Here is a 20,173-nt window from a genome sequence, read left to right as displayed (position 1 = left end):
TGTGACCACCTTTTAGTTCAAAGGTGGAACTTAACTCTCATAAATGTATCCTGAACCTCTCATACTCGATTCTGGCCTCACCTAAGAGTCACATGAGGCAGTTAATTTAAGCAACATGAACGCTTCTACTCAGAATTATAAATAGAACCCGTAGTAAAAAAAAAAAAAAAAAAAAAAAAAAGCATGAGTAAAGAAATTTCAGCAAATTAGCCATGTCATCCTAACTAGAAACATGGGCTGATAACTATTTAGCCAAGCATTGCCCCTTAAACTTTAATAAGCTTAAAAATCAATTGGTAATTTTGGCCCCACTCTGTGCGATATAATCCTGCAGGTTTGGAAAGCGTCCGTGAGTGAGTATTTTACACAAGTTCCCAGTTAATGCTGGTGTTGCTTTCCCTGGGCTCATCATTAGCAGTAGTTAGAGAAAGCAGGCACAGCAAAGAGTCCCTTACACTCAGCACCCTTGTCACAACACACATACTTCTAGGACAAATGAAGACAACCAATTTCCTTATTCTTTGCTGGTTCTCTAAATTTTACAGAACAAACAGAAGGCAGCAATGTTTGAATAAATTTACATTTGGAAACCAACATGTGCACACGTACTAATGCAATGTTTATTAAGCAGGTACTACGGGCTCAAGAGTATGTTACAGAGCACTGTGTTGGGTATAACATACTGTGTGATTTAATCCTCATAACACCCTGGGAGCTGGTACTGTCTTTAATAATTCCCAGATTTTAGACAGGGGGCCTAGCATTTTTATGTCTCCTTCTGATTATCTGTCATTGATTTTTTTTTTTAAGTATAGAATAAAACCTAAACATAGACAGGTAAAAGGGATATAGAAAGAGTTTATATAGTTTAGCAGAATTTGTATTGTGTTTATATTTACTTTTTGTGACTTGTGGAACAACTACTGGATCTGCAGAAATAAGAGAACAAGTTGTACTTGGACTGTCTCTGCTAGCACTGTTTAAAAAAAAAAAAATAGACCAGGCACGGTGGTTTACACCTGTAATCCCTGCACTTTGGGAGGTTGAGGCGGGTGGATCGCATTTTAGCAAGAGGAGAAAAGGGAAAGAGGAGATTCTCATATCTACATGTCTACTCGGTGCACACGTTCCTCTGATTGGGTATCTGCGCTCCATGGTCTGCGAATTAGTTTCAGGAGTGAAGATACAAGAGTCATTGAAAGAGGTAAAACAGTTGATTGCTGCCCTGTCAAATTTGTAGAAATCTGGTCTAGTCTCTCTAGAAGTGACTACAGAAAACTACAGGTACCTAACACGCAGAGACACAATTCTGCCTGCATATTTAAGGGAAAGCAGGCACTTTACAGCAAATTTGTGAGCTGACTGGAAGGCTGAGGGGGGAAAGTCCCCTCTATGGTAAATTCTGGTTGGCACCTTATATGTTTTTATCATGTCTGATAATTCTAGACATTGTTTGGAAAATATAATTAAAAGAAAAATTTTCTCCATCCCCAGAGAAACACCACAACGACAGAACAGTAAGAATTGTGTTTTATTTTTTTTATGCTGAGTTCAAATGTATTTTTTTGATAATACAAAAAAGTAATCCTTGAAAAATCAGAATACATAACAGAAAAGAGCACAATAGCTTAAGTATTAAACATCTGTATGAAATAACTGTTGCAAAGATTGACAAAAATGCACACTTAGAACATGCGGTTATTTAAAAACAAACAAACAAAACACCACACGATTCTGTAGAACCAATGTTATGTCACCACCAGGAGAGCACCAAGGAAGGCATCACTGGAAAGACAACGTACTTGGAAAGTCTCTATAAATAAAGTAAATGCTAATCTGGTCGAAAAATCGGTGTCTTTGGTAAAAATTCTATGAGGATGACATATTCCATCATGTTATTCGTTTCACATTTCCTTTTGCTCAGTCTCCAATGCAGGCACAGCTTGTGGTATAACCTATTGTTTTCCCATTCTAATAACTTCTCAATCGATCTTCGTGTCCTTTTACTGAGGCAAATAACTGGCCACATACTGCAACCTAACGTGCAGCAGCAACAAAGGCAGCCACAAAGTAGCCAACGTACATTAACGGGAAGGTTCTTCTTAAGACAACTGTTAACTCTGTTGATGCTGGCTTTAAATTCTTCAGGAGCTACTTTTCCAGTTAACGAAGAAGGGAATTCTGATTCAAATTTGTTGCTCAGTCCAAATACCGTGACGTGACCGGAGCCGCGGACGACCACCGGGTCCGGCGAGTACTTGAGCAGCTGCTCCTCCAGGGCCCACTCCTCGTCCTCCTCTTCCTCATAGATTTCGTCAAAATCCGCCACCCTGAGCCTCGGAGCGCCCCTGCCCAAAGGGGCCTGACTCCCGGGGTTGGCGCCGGGGTACCCGCGGGCGAGGCAGCGGAGGCTGAGGGGAGTCGCCGCTGCCACCGGTTCCCAGGCCGCGGAGTTCGCTGTCGGCTGTCTCGGCTCCGGCTACAGAGGAGATGGGGTCGGGACCGTAGCCACCACTATCATCAGCAATAACAACAACACAATGTCAACATCCGCCCAGAGGCGGACACCTCCACAAGCACAGAGGCCGCTGCCTCGGCAGCAGCAGTAGCAACTCAGGTAACCACAGCAACAGCCTGAGCCACCGGCAGCGGGAGCAGCCGGCTACGGTATCGCGAGACTTCCCGGGCCTACGGGTGGGCGGGAGCGTGCGCAGGCGCGTGGGCGCGCGGACTCAAGAATTGTGTTTTATTACCTAATTAATTGAGAATGCGTCGTGCATCACAGTCTATCTGCTTAACAGATTGCAAAGAAAGAAAGATGATCACCATAATTAGTCCACGAGTAGAAGAATATACGGCACCATGTCATACATAGTTCATCCTGAATTCACCTGGTAACTGGAGAGGCTATTCATGTATGCTAATAGGTTATATTCAGTGATAAAATAAACTTTTCACATCTTCACAATGTAAGGTAGTTTTGCAACTTGAAGCCAGGTGCCTGCCGAAAGCAGGCTCACTCTGCTACACAAATGGTTGATTAGGGTGCTGTCTTTTTGGTTATTTACATTTTAAAGCAATGGCTCTCTACTCCCTGAGCCCTGGGTTATAGCAATCCTGCTTGCCGTCTCCTCCTGATGGCTAGTGCCCTTTCTTGAACCCTACCATCTGCTACTGAGGTACAGCCCACAGCACAGGGCTCACAGCTGGAAACTCACGTCTTACATGAACCCCAGTTGCCACAGCAGCACTTGAGTGCCACATCAGAGAATGAAGCCTGAGCAGCAGAAGGAGAGCTTGCAGACCTCCTGGTTAGAACTGCACCTTCATGATAATGGAAATGAAAGCAGTGTTTCAGCCTCAGTTTCTGTTTGTATAATGGTGACATGAAAAAAATACTGCTGGATTTCCAGCATGAGTCACATAGAGATAGGTCTAAGAGTTCTCCCTGTGACAGCCCAGCTCATTCACAGGCACCATGGGATACTAATAGGACCCCTGAAACAGCCACTCAAAGCACTGGAGAGAAAAGCAGCTCTCAGTCTGAGAAAGATTATATTGAGAAAAGAAAGCTAAAGGCGTCTTCAGAACACTTCTATTAGATATAAACTTGATCCAATCAGCCAGAAAATATTCTCCTTAAAGGAATTTCTCTCTAAAACCCCAAAGCACCGCCTGGCATGGTGGCTTATGCCTGTAATCCCAGCACTTTGGGAGGCTGAGGCAGGCAGATCACTTGTGGCCAGGAGTTCAAGACCAATCTGGCTAACATGGTGAAACCCCATCTCTACTAAAAATCCAAAATCAGCTGGACTTGGTGGCTTGTGCCTGTGATCCCAGCCACTCAGGAGGCTGAGGCAGGAGAATCACCTGAGCTTGGGAGGCAGAGGTTGCAGTGAGCCAAGATCACGCCACTGCACTCCAGCATGGGTGACAGAGCTAGACTCTGTCTGAAAATAAATAAATAAATAAAATAAATAAATAAGAGATATTTTTCAGAGACCCTTGACTATCAGTAAAATTTTTAAAAATAGTTAAAACAAACTCATTACGGAGGAAAAACACAAGAAGAGAAGTAAAGGTTTGCAAGTACTAAACGCATGGAATTCCAGGAGGCAGAGTGAACATAGCTCTTGACCTGAGACGTGTTTAGCTGAAAAACAAAGGCATATTTTTTTCCGTATCTCCTGCTTCTCTGGGATTCCTTTTCAGTTGAGATTCTCTGGACAAATTACACCTGTATCTTGAGAATATGCCTTTAAAGGTGTCAGTACCACCTGTTTACCTGCTACCTCCACACCCACAGGCAGAAGTACCAAGACCCACTGAAAAAGTCCACCCACTTCTGTCCTTCATAACATGAAAAAATCAGGAACAATTAATTGCTCCATGATGATAGAAATATATGTTTCTCCTTTCCTGTCTTCGGTGCCCTTCCCTGCCACAGATACCAACAATCTCTGCTACAGTAATAAAAATATGGGCCACACTGCCCAGTCCACACCAAACCCAAACAGAACAGGCCCTATGATCACCCTGTAGAAAACAGCTGAAACTGAACTCTCATGAGTGTATCTTCAACCCCTCATACTTGATTCTGGTCTCACCTTAGAGTCACATGAGGCACTTAATTAAAACAACATGGATGCGTCCAACAATAAAAAGAACCCATGGAAAGGGCATGAGCAAAGATATTTCTGTGAATTGGCAATGTAATTTGAGTATCCACACCTAAGTAATCCACATTACTCACAATGGCAAAAACTGTAGTAACTTTTGCACCAAATGAATAGAACCCTGGGTTTATAACCACTTAGCTAAGCATTGCCTCTCAAGCTTTAATGACCTTATAAACCACTCGGTAATTTTAGTCCCTCTCTATGTAATGTGATTCTGCAGGTTTTCAAAGGGTCCATGAATGTGTGTTTTAAATAAGTCCCCTGTCAATGCTGATGATGCTCCCCATAGGCTCATTACTAGCATTAGTTAGAGAAACAGGCACAGCACAGAGTCCCTTACACTTGGCATTCTTGTCACAACACAAATACTTCTGGCACAAATGAAGACAACCAATCTCCATCCTAAAGTATCAAATTCTTTGCTGGCTCTTTAAAGTTTACAGAGGCAACAAAAGGTAGCAGTGCCTGAATAAGCCTGCATTTGGAAAACAACATGTACACATGGACTAATGCAATGTTTACTAAGCAGGTAATATGTGCTAAAGAGTATGTTGCAGAGCACTGCGCTAGAAATAACACATTATGTGATTTAATCCTCATAACACACTGGGAATTGGTACTAAGTATTTAATAATTCCCAGCATTAGGTGAAGGGCCCAGCATATGTATTTCACCTTCTGTTTCTGTTCTTGGTTTTTTTAAAAAAAAACGTATAGAATAAAAGCTAAATGTAGACAGATGACCGGAATACAGAAAAGTTGAATGCAGTTTAGAAAAATTTATATTGTGTTTATATTTACTTTTTTGTGACTTGTGGAGCAACTACTGAATCTGCAGGAATAGAAAACAAGTTGCTAAATGGAATGTCTCTGCAAGCACTGATTTAATAGAAAATTTAAAAATGAAGACCTTAAAATATTACTTTATTTTTCCCATTTATCTCCTTTGGGGTGCAGAAAATTGTGAGCACCAGTTTTAGAAAGGCAGCAGGATTCACCAGCCAAAACTCTCATCTCTTCTGTGAGGCAAGACTCCAGAGTGGGGCCAGATCTAAATAAGACCCCCAAATAGAATGAATCTGAACAGAACTGGGGCAGGGAGTGGACCTTACGTAGAATTCTGTTCTCTGTGCCACTGGGATATTTCCAGTTCTGTTTTCCTAAGCTTCCCTAAGAGAAACTTATATCTCAGAGTTTGTATAATTTTTTTTAGCCACTGCCCTAATAAGCAATTTAAATAAATGTTTTAAGGCTTTCCTGGGTAATTATTAGAATATAAATATATATTATTAGCAGGAAATAGAAATTCATGTAATAATAACAACTCTTCTGTTCATAAATATCCCCTTAGTTGATGACATAAGAAGTCACTACAATATGAAGAAAGTGGCCCAAATAAAGCCCAAGGTTTTTTGCACACATCTGTTCATTGTATCAACCACATGATGCTTAATTCAACCCTTTATTCAGGTGCTAGCCTAGACTAAAAGTTCCTGGATGGTAGGAACCATGACTGCTTCATCTGTTTTTCTAATGGTCATATAAAATAAAAGCAATTAGTTTATACGTTTGAGTCTTCAGGCGTCCTGGTTGTTTGTCACCCAAGTACCAGAAAACTGGAGAAAGTCTCATCTGGGTACCCACCAAAGTCATCTCCTGTGTAAGGGGAGGAGCAAATACAGGATGACTCAATTTTTTACTCTGAGACAGAAGCAGAATTGACCACTTTTGTTACCCTGGCACAATTCTGCTCTGGACATCCTCAAATGCCTCAAAGATGCCCAGCTGATAGTGAGAGTTCCCAGTGACCCTGGGCTGATGGCCCAGTGATAAGCCAGGCAGGAGAGAATCAAGCTAATTCTTTTTTTTTTTTTCCTTTGAGACGGAGTCTCACTCTGTCTCCCAGGCTAGAGTGCAGTGACACAATCTCAACTCACTGCAACCTCTGACTCCCAGGTTCAAGCGATTCTCCTGCCACAGCCTCCTGAGTAGCTGGGATTAGACACCCGCCACAGCGCCCGGTTAACTTTTGTATTTTAATTAGAGACAGGGTTTCACCATGTTGGCCAGGCTGGTCTCGAACTCCTAAGGTGATCCGACCACCTCAGTCTCCCAAAGTCCTGGGATTATAGCCATGAGCCACTGTGCCCGGCCATTGCCAAACTTTAAAAAGAAAAAAGAAGTGTTCAAGACCATTTAAGTCCTTCCCCAAACTAGCACACTGTCAGTTCACAGGTTTCTACTGCCCTGATTAAATAAGGTCAGCCGGATTTAGGCTTTGTAAAACAGATTCTGTATCTCAATGGAAACAGCTGTAAAAGCACCTGGCAATGGGAGTGGATATAGGAGGGATGAAAAATTGCTACAATTTTTGCAATGAATATTATTCTGCCTTTTTTGCATATGTGGTTTATACAACTCTTTTACACCAAGAAACTTTTCCAAAGATCGACAGCTACCAAGTGGCTGGGCTGAAACTCAAGATAAACTGAATTTGTTGATTTATGCTGCTCCATAGATCAAACTATTGGCTTCTGCAGACCCATGAAATGCTGGAGAATGATACTTTTACAACAGAAGCCGGATTTTGTGTGTGTGGTGTGTGTGTGTGTGCGCCCATGTAGTACTGTTTATTATGGGAATAATCCTGTCAAGAAATTGCAGAAGCACAGGGTGTCTCACACCTATAATCCTAGCACTTTGGGAGGCTGAGTTGAAAGAATCACTTGAGTTCAGGAGTTCAAGCACAGCCTGGGCAACATAGTAAGAACCTGTGTCTATGAAAACAGTTTTCAGACGGGGCGCGGTGGCTCACGCCTGTAATCCCAGCACTTTGGGAGGCCGAGGCAGGCGGATCACGAGGTCAGGAGATCGAGACCATTTTGGCTAACACGGTGAAACCCTGTCTCTACTAAAAACACAAAAAATTAGCCAGGCATGGTGGTGGGCGCCTGTAGTCCCAGCTACTAGGGGGCTGAGGCAGGAGAATGGCATGAACCCAGAAGGCAGAGCTTGCAGTGAGCCAAGATAGCGCCCCTGCACTCCCACCTGGGCAACAGAGGAAGACTCCATCTTAAAAAAAAAAAAGAAGAAGAAGAAGAAGAAAAAGAAGACAATTTTCAAAAATTAGCCAGGTATGATGTTGCATGCCTGTAGTCCCAGCTACTCAGGTGGGTGAAGCAGGAGAATTGCTTGAGCCAAGAAGATTCAGGCTGCAATGAGCAATATAATTGGTTACACCACCTCACTCCAGCCAAGATAAAAGAGTGAGACACTATCTCAAAGAAAAATGGCAGGAGCATTTTGAACAGACATAGAATAATCTGAAAAGCTGAGGGATGAGCTTAGAAAGTCAAAGCCCAAGAACATTATTTATTTTTATCAATTTGAAAACTTGTAAAAGAAAAAAAAAACATTAGAGAAATTAAACAGGATTAAATTGCGCAAAAAAATATTTGCAAATAAGATAGCCTGTGGATCCAGATTAGGCTCAGAGATACTCCAGCATAGCCACATGGTGGAAAAAGCAAAGTGACACACAGAAAATGGAAGAAAGGTACAGAAACAGTTGGATTGATTACAGCTTAGAATTTGCCTTATTTGAATATAATTTAAACATTTGACATCCTTATATTTGCCAGAACACTGCAGCTGGTACAAGAACGGGTACAGCCTATTTATATATCAAGTTAGGTTTCAGTTTAGTACGTAAAAAAAAAAAAAAATCTATTCAAAAAATTAAACGTGAAAGCAGGCAGCATTAGAATATAATTAACAATTTATCACTTTTGGTCTTCTCAATTTTGAGAGATACATCAAAACTTTAAATATTGAGGCCTGGCGCAGTGGCTCATGCCTGTAATCCCAGCACTTGGGAGGCTGAAGCAGACAAATCACCTGAGGTCGGAGTTCGAGACCAGCCTGACCAATATGGAGAAACCTTTTGTCTACTAAAAATACAAATTAGCTGGGCGTGGTGGCGCATTCCTGTAATCTCAGCTACTCGGGAGACTGAGGCAGGAGAATTGCTTGAATCCAGGAGGCAGAGGTTGCGGTGAGCCAGGATCACACCATCGCACTCCAGCCTGGGCAACAAGAGCAAAACTATGTATCAAAAAAAAAAAAAACCACTTTAGATATTAATATCACTCCATCACCATCAAAAGTGTACTTATTGGCCGGGCATGGTGGCTCATGTGTGTAATCCCAGTACTTTGGGAGGCCGAGGCAGGCAGATCACCTGAGGTCAGAGTTCAAGACCAGGCTGGCCCGTATGGTGAAACCCCATCTCTACAAAAATACAAAAATTAACCAAGCATGATGGCAGGTGCCTGTAATTCCAGCTACTTGGGAGGCTGAGGCGGGAGAATCGCTTGAACCCAGGAGGTGGAGGTTATAATGAGCCGAGATCGTGCCACTGTACTCTAACCTGGGCCACAAAGCAAGACTGTCTCAAAAAATAAAAATAAAAATTTACTTATTTAGTGTCAAATCCTACTGTAAAAAAGCAGAACTGTGGGGTTAAGTGGAAATGTGGTTTCAGGTTATTTTATTTTATTTATATTTATATTTTTTGAGATGAAGTTTCGCTCTGTCACCCAGGCTGGAGTGCAATGGTGTGATCTCGGCTCACTGCAACCTCCGCCTCCCAGCTTCAAGCAATTCTCCTGCCTGGGCCTCCCAAGTAGCTGTAATTACAAGTGCCTGCCACCACCTACGGCTAATTTTTGTATTTTTGGTGGAGACAGAGTTTCACCACGTTGGCCAGAATAATCTCGAACTCCTGACCTCAGGTGATCCGCCCGCCTCAGCCTCCCAAAGAACTGGGATTATAGGCATGAGCCACCAAGCCCAGCCGATTATTCATTTTTTAAAAGGTTAGAGGGGGCTTCCTTGTGTTGAAATCTGCTGTTTCCAGAAGAAAAATTTAAACCTGGTCTGTTTTAGGATCTACCTATTTTCTTAAATTTTCAGTTTGATTATGTCACATTTAGCACAAGTGACTCATTTTGGTTCAGTTTGGTTTGCTCTGTTTGGAACTAGTACACAAGCTCAGTTTAGAATGATGGACTCCAATAACTTTTTGCTTTGAGACAGAGTCTCGCTCTGTCACCAGGCTGGAGTGCAGTGGCATGATCTTGGCTCATTGAAACCTCCGCCTCCTGGGTTCAAGCCATTCTCCTGCCTCAGCCTCCCAAGTAGCTGGGATTACAGGCACGTGCCACCACACCCAGCTAATTTTTGTATTTTTGGTAGAGACAGAGTTTCACCCCATTGGCCAGGATGGTCTTGACCTCCTGACCTTGTGATCTGCCCGCCTCAGCCCACAAAGTACTGGGATTACAGTTGTGAGCCACCATGCCCAGCCAACTTTGTTTTTAAAACTCTCCCTTTTTGGTAAAGTTCTTACGTAGGTCAGAGTGTGACCAAAACTCAGGGCCTTCTCAATTTCCATTATTTAGGAGTTTTGTCCTTTTAATGTTATTCACAGGTTATGGTGTCTTCATAGTCACATATGTCTTTGAGTTTCTGTCATTCTAGTTAAAGAGAGACCATAGAGATGACTGCATGTGAACCTTTATAACTTTTGAGAGAATACGGTGCAGTAGGGAGACTACTATTTTGATTATCAGGAGGATAATACCAAGAGTTGAAACCGGCTGGGCATGGTGACTCATGCTTGTAATCCTAGCATTGTGGGAGGCCAAGGCGGGCAGATTACCTAAGGTCAGGAGTTGAAGATCACCCTGGCCAACATGGTGACACCCTGTCTCTACTAAAAATACTAAAAATTAGCCAGGTGCAGTGGTGCACACCTGTAATCCCAGCCACTCAGGAGGCTGAGGCAGGATAATCGCTTGAACCCAGGAGGTGGAGGTTGCGGTGAGTCAAGATCATGCCACTGCACTCCAGCCTGGGCTACAGAGCGTTCAGAAAATAATAATAATAATAATAATAATAATTGAAACCATGATTCTTAGTCAAGGTCCCCATGAACAACCAACTAAAACTCAATTGATTAAATAATTAGCTAGATAAATGATCTCATTTCAACCAAGCAGCCTGTTCATTACTCCCCTACAATTGCATCTTTGTAATACCCAATGTATTCTTTTTTTTTTTTTTTGAGACGGAGTCTTGCTTTGTCGCCCAGGCTGGAGTGCAGTGGCCGGATCTCAGCTCACTGCAAGCTCCGCCTCCCGGGTTTACGCCATTCTCCTGGCTCAGCCTCCCGAGTAGCTGGGACTACAGGCGCCCACCACCTCGCCCGGCTAGTTTTTTGTATTTTTAGTAGAGACGGGGTTTCACTATATTAGCCAGGATGGTCTCGATCTCCTGACCTCGTGATCCGCCCGTCTCGGCCTCCCAAAGTGCTGGGATTACAGGCTTCAGCCACCGCGCCCGGCCTATACCCAATGTATTCTACCATATGCAACTACAAGTATTAGCAACTACACAGGTAGTTCTCTGTTTATCCAGTAAGTAATCAAAAGAAATTATCTTATTAAGCACAACTTTAGTAACAACATTTAATGCCTGTTGTGTAACCGTAGCCTTTACATTAGAATCTGCTATAGAGCCCTATTTTGGGGGATACATTTCTGACCATTGCTTCATTTATGCTAAGCCTTGGAAAAAATGATCTAACAAATGATGCCCATTCAGAAGAGTAATTGCCTGCTGGCAATGCTCTTTAACCCATTCTGAAGAAGTTATTTTTAACTTATGAAGTAAGTTTAAAGCAGTGGATCAACATTCTGTTTCTGATATTATGAGGCAACAAATGTTTCATTAAAACTTCTCACCCACATTAGCCCTTCATCTTTTACCTATCAAGGCAAAAGTTTTGTTATACATAATGTTAGCAAAATTCTCTACTAATGGGCCAGGCACTGTGGGTCACGCCTGTAATCCCAGCACTTTGGGAGGCCAAGGTGGGCAGATCACAAGGTCAGGAGTTCGAGACCAGCCTGGTCAATATGGTGAAACCCTGTTTTTACTAAAAATACAAAAATTAACCCGGCATGGTAGCAGGCGCCTGTAGTCCCAGCTACTCTGGAGGCTGAGGCGAGAGAATCGGTTGAATCTGGGAGGCAGAGGTTGCAGTGAACCGAGATCCCACCACTGTACTCCAGCCTGGATGGCAAAACAAGACTCTGTCTCGAAAGAAAAAAAAGAAAACTCTACCTATGAGTATATGCCATGAGTGCATACAAGAGATTCCTTTTTTATTTCTGTTGTTTGTAGAGCCATTAGAAAACTGTGAATAAATTCTGCCATGATAGCAGAGATGTCTTAATTTTTTCTTTCTTTCTTTTTTTTCTTTTGAGACAGAGTCTCGCTCCATAGCCCAGGCTGGAGTGCAGTGGTACAATCTCAGCTCACTGCAACCTCTGCCACCCAGGTCCCAATGCAAGCAATTCTCCTGCCTCAGCCTCCCGAGTAGCTGGGATTACAGGCACATGCCACAATGCCCAGCTAATTTTTATATTTTTTATTTTATTTTTATTTTTTTTGAGATGGAGTCTTGCTCTGTTGTGCAGGCTGGAGTAGAGTGGTGCGATCTTGGCTCACTACAACCTCCACCTCCTGGGTTCAAGAGATTCTCCTGCCTCAGCCTCCTGAGTAGCTGGGATTACAGGCGTACACCACTACACCCGACTAATTGCTAATTTTTGTATTTTCAGTAGAGACGGGGTTTCACCATGTTGGCCAGGCTGGTCTTGAACTCCTGACCTCATAATCCACCCACCTCGGCCTCCCAAAGTGCTGGTATTACAGGGTGAGCCACCGTACCCGGCCTTGATTTTTGATCTTATAAAGAAAGCTGTCTAGATCAAGATTACTATCTTCTTTTGAGGAGAAACGTTCCTGCTTAGCTTTACTTAAGATCTCCTATGGGTTTACAATTGAAGGAGTTTGGAGATGCCCTTCTAAGCTGTGAGACTATGAACCCGATGTTCAAGGCCTTGAAGTCTTGCTTCAGGGTAGATGGCAGGCAGACTCAGTCTCTGGATTCTAGATTATAAAGGGTTCTACAATCCTCAGTCAATAGACTATTCAAGACTTTTTTTACTTGGTGAAAATATGCTATATTAGACCTCTGGCCAGGTGCAGTGGCTCATGCCTGTAATCCCAGCACTTTGGGAGGCCGAGTGGGGGTGGACCACCTGAGGTCAGGAGCTTGAGGCCAGCCTGGCCAACGTGATGAAACCCCATCTCTCCTAAAAATACAAAAAAATTAGCTGGGCGTTGTGGTAGGCATCTGTAGTCCCAGCTACTTGGGAGGTTGAGGCAGGAGAATTGGTTGAACCCAGGAGGCCAAAGTTGCAGGGAGCCGAGATCATGCCATTGCACTCCAGCCTGGGCAACAAGAGTGAAACTCTGTCTCAAAAAAAAAGGAATATTAGACTTTCATGGAAAACCCAAATGCCCATCAATGATAGACTGGATTAAAAAAATGTGCTACATATACATCATGGAATACTACACAGCCATGAAAAAGAATGAGATCATGTCCTTTGCAGGGACATAGATGAAGCTGGAAGTTCTCATCCTCAGCAAACTAATACAGGAAGAGAAAACCAAACATCTCATGTTCTCATTCATAAGTGGAAGTTTAGCAATGAGAACACATGGACACAGGAAGGGGAACAACACACACCGAGGCCTGTTGGAGGGTGGGGAGCAAGGGTACAAAACTTAGAAGATGGGTCAATAGGTGCAGCAGACCACCATGGCACACATATACCTATGCAACAAACCTGCACATTCTACACATGTATCCCAGAACTTAAAGTACAATTTAAAAAAATAAATAAACATTAGACTTCAGTAGCAGACAATATATGAGCTTCTATTAGGTGCATAGGCCTTCCAGTGAGTGTGTTATATGGGCCAACTGGTTTTTTTTTTTGTTTTTTTTTTGTTTGTTTGTTTGTTTTGAGATGCAGTCTCGCTCTGTCACTCAGGCTGGAATGCAGCAGCATGATCTCAGCTCACTGCAACCTCCACCTCCCACATTCAAGTGATTCTTCTGCCTCAGCCTCCCGAATAGCTGGGACTACAGGTGCATACCAGCACACCCATCTAAGTTCTGTATTTTCAATATAGACGGGGGTTTCGCCATGTTGGCCAGGCTGGCCTTGAACTCCTGACCTCGTGATCCACGCACCTCGGCCTCCCAGAGTGCTGGGATTGTGGCGTGAGCAACCACACCCGCCAGGCCAACATATTTTTTCCTCTCTCAGTGGATCTGATTGTCATCAATCTGCAATTACAAAAGCAATCCAGTCAATTTAGTTAGCTTTACACAATACTATTGTATCTGTAATTCCTTATTTAACAGTTTTACAACTTTTCTAGTGAAATAAGTATCTTTATCATTGGAGGCATTTTCAGAAATTTTCCATGAGAAAAATATATTTCCTTATATCCTTTTAGCTACTGTTATAACATCAGCTTTCTTGCATAAGAAAGCTTTTGTATTACCAGAAAATATGCATTAAAATGATAATTGAATAAAATTCTTGTATCCATGATTAAATGGCCCATCAGGTAGCAGAAATGTACATGAAGTTTTGATTGTCTTCTCAGGATTAAATGTTTGATGAGAAAACATTGGTCTTAACCTATTTTAGTAATTTATTATAGAATAATCAGCACACACACTTAATTTATATTCAATTTAGATTATTTTATCTCTTCTGTGATGAGTAATGGAATGTAGAGCTGTTAATAATGGAAGCTTTAAGAACTCAGGAATGAACAAGTGGCTGTTGGCTGTCTAGGTTCTTAATGAGTCCACACTTAACATTAAATTTATGTGCTTTTAAATACCAGGTTTGTTTCTCCAATTTAGGAGCATAGCACTGAAAACTGAGGGATTATCATAGGTAGTTTGACTCAGACCACAGAGTTTACTGAAATGGTATATCTAAAAAATTTTAGTATGGCTGTTTTAGCATAATATCTTTTTTTTTTTTTTTGAGACGGAGTCTTGCTCTGTCACCCAGGCTGGAGTGCAGTGGTTCAATCTTGGCTCACTGCAAGCTCCGCCTCCCAGGTTCACGCCATTCTCCTGCCTCAGCCTCCCGTGTAGCTGGGACTACAGGCGCCCGCCACCGCACCCGGCTAATTTTTTGTATTTTTAGTAGAGACGGGGTTTCACCGTGTTAGCCAGGATAGTCTCGATCTCCTGACCTCATGATCCTCCCGTCTCGGCCTCCCAAAGTGCTGGGATTACAGGTGTAGCGTAATATCTTAAAATACTCTGTCACATTAGATTACACAGAGTATTTTCCTAATATTCAAATAATTTTGATTTGCCTAGGTTAGCAGTTTTATAAGAGTTAGTCTCTTCATTAGAATTCCCACAATCCTTATGCAGAATAAACAATATGATCCTAAAATGGCCAGAAACCTGTACTCAATTTGTCTGGGCCCTTTCCAACTTTTCATGAACCTCCTTAGAGACATAATACTCTAGAATTTTGCAAGTTTTTGAGATTTTTAGAAACTACATCAGAATTAAACCATTAACTGTGGAAATAAAATGGTTATAAAGAAATAAAAATTGATTATATCTGTGGCCTACAATAATTTATCAAAATCACCATAATTATGACTACTAGAATATACTCAGATATATAAAATTTTTGAAATTTCATATTATTTTGATATAAATATTAATCACATATTTATTAAAATATAAGTTGAAGGTCAAATACCATTTTTTATTTAATTCTTGTTTTGTTTTGTTTTTTTTGTTTTTTAAAGGAACTCTAGCTCTGTCACCCAGGCTGGAGTGCAGTGGAACAATCTCAGCTCACTGCAACCTGCAGCTACTGAGTTCAAGCGATTCTCCTGCCTCAGCCTCCCGAGTAGCTGGGATTACAGGAATGGGCCACCATGCCCAACTAATTTTGGTATTTTTAGTAGAGACAGGGTTTCACCATTTTTGCCAGGCTGGTCTCGAACTCCTGACCTCCAGTGATCCACCTGCCTCAGCCTCCCAAAGTGCTAGGATTACAGGCGTGAGTCACCACACCTGATCCAAAAATTGTTTTTAATTTGACAATGCTTCCCATGTAATTAAACAAATCAAGTAATTCTGTTTATCATTCTTTTAGATGCTGCATTGGCGCTCTGTAGCATCCAAAAGTTAGTGGTCAAAAAGAAGACAATTTTTAAACTGAAATTTGATTTCGGGAAGCTTGGAAATTATGCCAAAAGCTCAAAATAGAGCCTAGCGCAGTGGCTCACGCCTGTAATCCCAGCACTTTGGGAGGCCGAGGCGGGCGGATCACGAAGTCAGGAGATCAAGACCATCCTGGCCAATGTGGTGAAACCCCATCTCTACTAAAAATACAAAAACTAGCTGGGCACGGTGGTGTGTGCCTGTAATCCCAGCTACTCAGGAGGCTGAGGCAGGGGAATCAATTGAACCAGGGAGTCGGAGGTTGCAGTGAGCCAAGATCGCACCATTGGACTCCAGCCTGGGTGACAGAGCGAGACTGTGTCCTAAAAAAAAAAAAAAAAAAAAAAAGTGAGAAAGAAAGAGAGAAAAAAGCTCAAAATAGGCTGGGCCCGGCAGTTCACTCCTGTAATCCCAGCACTTTGGGAGGCCATGGCTGGGTTACCTGAAGTCAGGAGTTCCATACCAGCCTGACCAACATGGTGAAATCCCGTCCCTACTAAAATACAACAACAAAAAAAATTAGCCGGGCGTGGTAGTGGGCGACTGTAATCCCACCTACTCGGGATACTAAGGCAGGAGAATCGCTCAAACTCAGTAGCTGGAGATTGCAGTGAGCCAAGTGGCGCCACTGCACTCCAGCCTGGACGACAGAGCAAGACTTCATCTCAAAAAAAAATAAATAAATAAAAACAGTTTTGATATTTGTAGGCTATTTATGATTTTCAACACTTACTAAAAGTACTTTGCCTGAAACAACCTCTTAACTTGAAGTCGAGTGACTATAGACAGGGTCTCACTCTGTCACCCAGGCTGGAGTGTAGTGGCCCGATCTCGGCTCACTGCAACCTCCCCTTCCGGTGTTCAAGTGAGTCTCCAGCCTCAGCCTCCAGAGTAGCTGAGGCTAAGCTAATTTTCGTATTTTAAGTAGAGATGGGGTTTCACCATGTTGGTCAGGCTGATCTCAAACTCCTAACCTCAGGAGATCTGCCCTCCTCGGCCTCCCAAAGTGCTGGGATTACAAGCGTAAACTACCACACCGGTCCTGTCTTTTGATTTTTAAAATTCCAGAGCTGCTTTTCAAGATCCCAAAGTCAGAAGCTGCCATGGGGCAAATCTCTGCAGCAAACATGGAAATCACACACAGCGAATGCATCCCCCACCCTGAACCAATTGTTTTCATCCCAGCCTGCATGTAAAAATCACCCGGGGGGGTTTTTAAAACCCTCAAATATGCTGGATCCCGTGGCTCATGCCTGTAAACCCGGCACTCAGGAGGAGGAGGTGGGCAGGTAACCTGAGGTCAGGAGTTCAAGACCAGCCTGGCCAACATGGTGAAACCTCGTCTCTACTAAAAATACAAAAATTATCGGAGCGTGGTGGTGGGCATCTATAATTCCAGCTACTTAGGAGGCTGAGGCGGGAGAATCGCTTGAACCTGGGAGGTGGAAGTTGCAGTGAGCTGAGATCTCACCACTGCACTCCATCCTAGGTGACAGAGAGAAACTATATCAAAAAAAAAAAAAGGAAAATCTGTTATTTTATTTAATTACAATAAAAGGTTAAAAAGTGGCCATTCTCTGTGATTTTGAAAGCAGCATTGTCTAAACAGATGTGTATTTGCATCTATATTTACCTTTGCATATATTTATGACATCTGTCTAGTCATTCTTTATCCATTCATAGAATGTATTTTAAAAGGATGCATTTAAAATAAGTAGAGTGTCTGATAAAAGAAGCATTTGAAATGTATTAAAAAGTTAGTTGATTACATAGTGTCCAGATACTTACATGTTCACTCAGAATATATAAAGTAAGATTATTATATCATCTTACAGATAATTAAAAAATATTTTAAAAATATGTGGCTAAGGTTATCAGTTGAAAATAAGTGAGAATATATTTATTTGCACAGATAATAAAAATGCTTTTCAAACTGGATACAAAATACAAAATGTATCATGGAAAAAGTCAGATAATGTACATTATTTAAAAGATATACAACTCTGTGCTACAAAAGTTATGCCGCATAGAGAACGTGTTACTAATGCAGGGTGTCCGGGTTCTTGGCAACTTGAACAAAGAATTAGATTAAGTAAAATATACTAGTATAAACAAAATTTGGAGCATAATTCCCTCCACCTGATTTCCCCAAAATTTGAAAACTAGTTGTGAGTATTCCTTTTTTTTTTTTTTTTTTTTTTTTGAGGTGTAGCCTCGCTCTGTCACTAGGCTGGAGTGCAGTGGTGCAATCTTGGCTCACTGCAACCTCCAACTCTCTGGTTCAAGCGATTCTCCTGCCTCAGCCTGCTGAGTAGCTGGGATTACAGATACGTGCCACCATGCCCAGCTAATTTTTGTATTTTTAGTAGAGACAGTTTCACCATGTTGGCCAGGATGGTCTTGATCTCCTGACCTTGTGATCTACCCACCTGGCCTCCCAAAGTGCTGGGATTACAGGCATGAGCCACCGTGCCCGGTCGTGAATATTCTTAGCTTATAACAATATAGTTATTTGCATAAGTGCAATAAAAATCTGTTTTCTTCCTGGGTGCAGTGGCTCACAACTATAATCCCAGCACTTTGAAAGGCTGAGGTGAGTGAATTGCTTGAGCCCAGGAGTTCAAGACCAGTCTGGGCAACATTATGAGACACCCCCTTCCGTCTACCAAAAAATATATAAAAATTTGGCAGGCATGATGGCACTCACCTGTAGTCCCAGCTACTTGGGAGGCTGAGGTGAGAGGATCACCTCAGTGCAGGAGCCAGAGATTGCAGTGAGCTGAGATTGCACCAGTGCACTCCAGCCAGGGTGACAGAGCAAGACACTGTCTCAAAAAAAAAAAAAAAAAAATCTGGTTTTTTTTACCAAGTTATTGCCTGCAATGGCATGCTTTCAGATACAGACCCCTTTAAGGTATCATAGTTGGCTTATAGAAATCACATAAGCTCTTTGAACAAGCTGGCCTTACACCTCTTCTACACAGTTCCTGTACAGGTTCCTTACCTGTGGTAAGTAAAGAATTCCACTTTCTGACAGGCCGAGGAGCCCAAGTTTTTTATGACCTGGGGGTGTTTTGCTGAAAGATTTACCTTCATCATAGGTTCGAGGATTCATGAGCAAAAGAAACCACAATATTACACTCAAATGCAGTTCAGAGAAAAGTTTAATGATTAATGAAGCAAGAGTATAATGGTAAACTTAGCAAAGACTAAAGTAGGAGAAAAGGAAAATATGTACATATATACACCAAATTTGGGAGGATACCTACATCCAGATCAAGCAATGCTGGGAAGTTCCAGAAATAGCCATCTGGAGTTCCAGTTAGAAGAATCCCTGGGTAGTGCCTCTACTCTACAGGTGAGACTTCAAGAGAGTAGTCGGAGGCTCCCAGCTTACATTCTCGGGCTAGTAGCTGACATTGTCAGTAGCATTCAAATGTGCAGCCTTCAAGGTTTAGTCAATAATGCTTAATCTTTTAGTTTGTGTCTCTCAGGATGTTCTGAAACACAGAGAATTGGTCAGATTCCCAAGTTTTGAGAAGTTCTATAGCGTACGCCCTGTCTTATTTGAAGTTTCTCATCCTGAAAGAGAATCTGAATTTTCCAACCCAGCTGAACACTCAGTCCCTGCCCTTGAACACACATTCTGGTTTTCTCACCGAGTCCCTGCTTGCTCCTGCCCACCTGACCATCCCAGGCAGGTGACTGGTGTTTCTGCCCCATGTGTGTTTTGGCTGTGAGGGTCACTGGTGGGCCACCATTGAGAAGGCACTGGAACTGGCCTCATTATCTGGGGTGTCACACGAAGTTCTTGGTCTCACAGCCAATGAAATCAAGGCGCAGACACTCCAAAGGTGAGGTTAGAGCAGAATTTTAATAAGCAAAGGGAAGAAAGCTCTCTGGCATAGAGAGGACTCCCAGGAAAAAGAGTTGTCGTTTTAAAGTGAAAAGCCCAAGGGATTTTATAAACAAGCTGGTCAGGAGAGGTGCTTCATTTACATAAGGTGGGAAAATCCAGTCAGGACTAGGTGTGTCATTGTGTCCTTTGCATAAGGTGCAAACTTCTGACAGTCCCCACTCCAGCGTTGTTGTTTTTTTTTTCAGACAGAGTTTTGCTCGTGTTGCCTGGGCTAGAGTGCAATGGCGTGGTCTTGGCTCACTGCTGCCTCCACCTGCTGGTTTAAGCGATTCTCCTGCCTCAGTCTCCTGAGTAGCTGGGACTACAGGCACGTGCCACCACACCCGGCTACTTTTTTTTGTGCTTTTAGTAGAGACAGGGGTTCACCATGTTAGCC

At 42.5% G+C, this 20,173-nt stretch overlaps 2 protein-coding genes across 2 annotated transcripts in view; one reads left to right on the top strand and one right to left on the bottom strand.

The window, feature by feature from the left end:
• The window catches only part of LOC126942371 (zinc finger protein 98-like), a 283,769-nt gene that overhangs the window by 109,440 nt on the left and 154,156 nt on the right, over positions 1 to 20,173 (top strand). The gene's annotated exons all lie outside the window — the stretch shown is intronic.
• LOC126941738 (cysteine-rich hydrophobic domain-containing protein 2-like) lies at positions 1,654 to 18,993 on the bottom strand. The gene is made up of 2 exons (XM_050768387.1): positions 18,883 to 18,993; positions 1,654 to 2,479 (listed from the first exon to the last, which is right to left on the bottom strand). Exons 1-2 carry the CDS (start codon positions 18,991 to 18,993, stop codon positions 1,832 to 1,834), a joined length of 759 nt encoding a protein of 252 aa, XP_050624344.1. The 3' UTR covers positions 1,654 to 1,831.

Source organism: Macaca thibetana, chromosome 19 (assembly GCF_024542745.1).
Source record: "Macaca thibetana thibetana isolate TM-01 chromosome 19, ASM2454274v1, whole genome shotgun sequence".
Lineage (NCBI taxonomy): Eukaryota > Metazoa > Chordata > Mammalia > Primates > Cercopithecidae > Macaca > Macaca thibetana.
The sequence above is the reverse complement of the archived record's forward strand: the minus strand, read 5'-3'. Positions and strand labels throughout refer to the sequence as shown.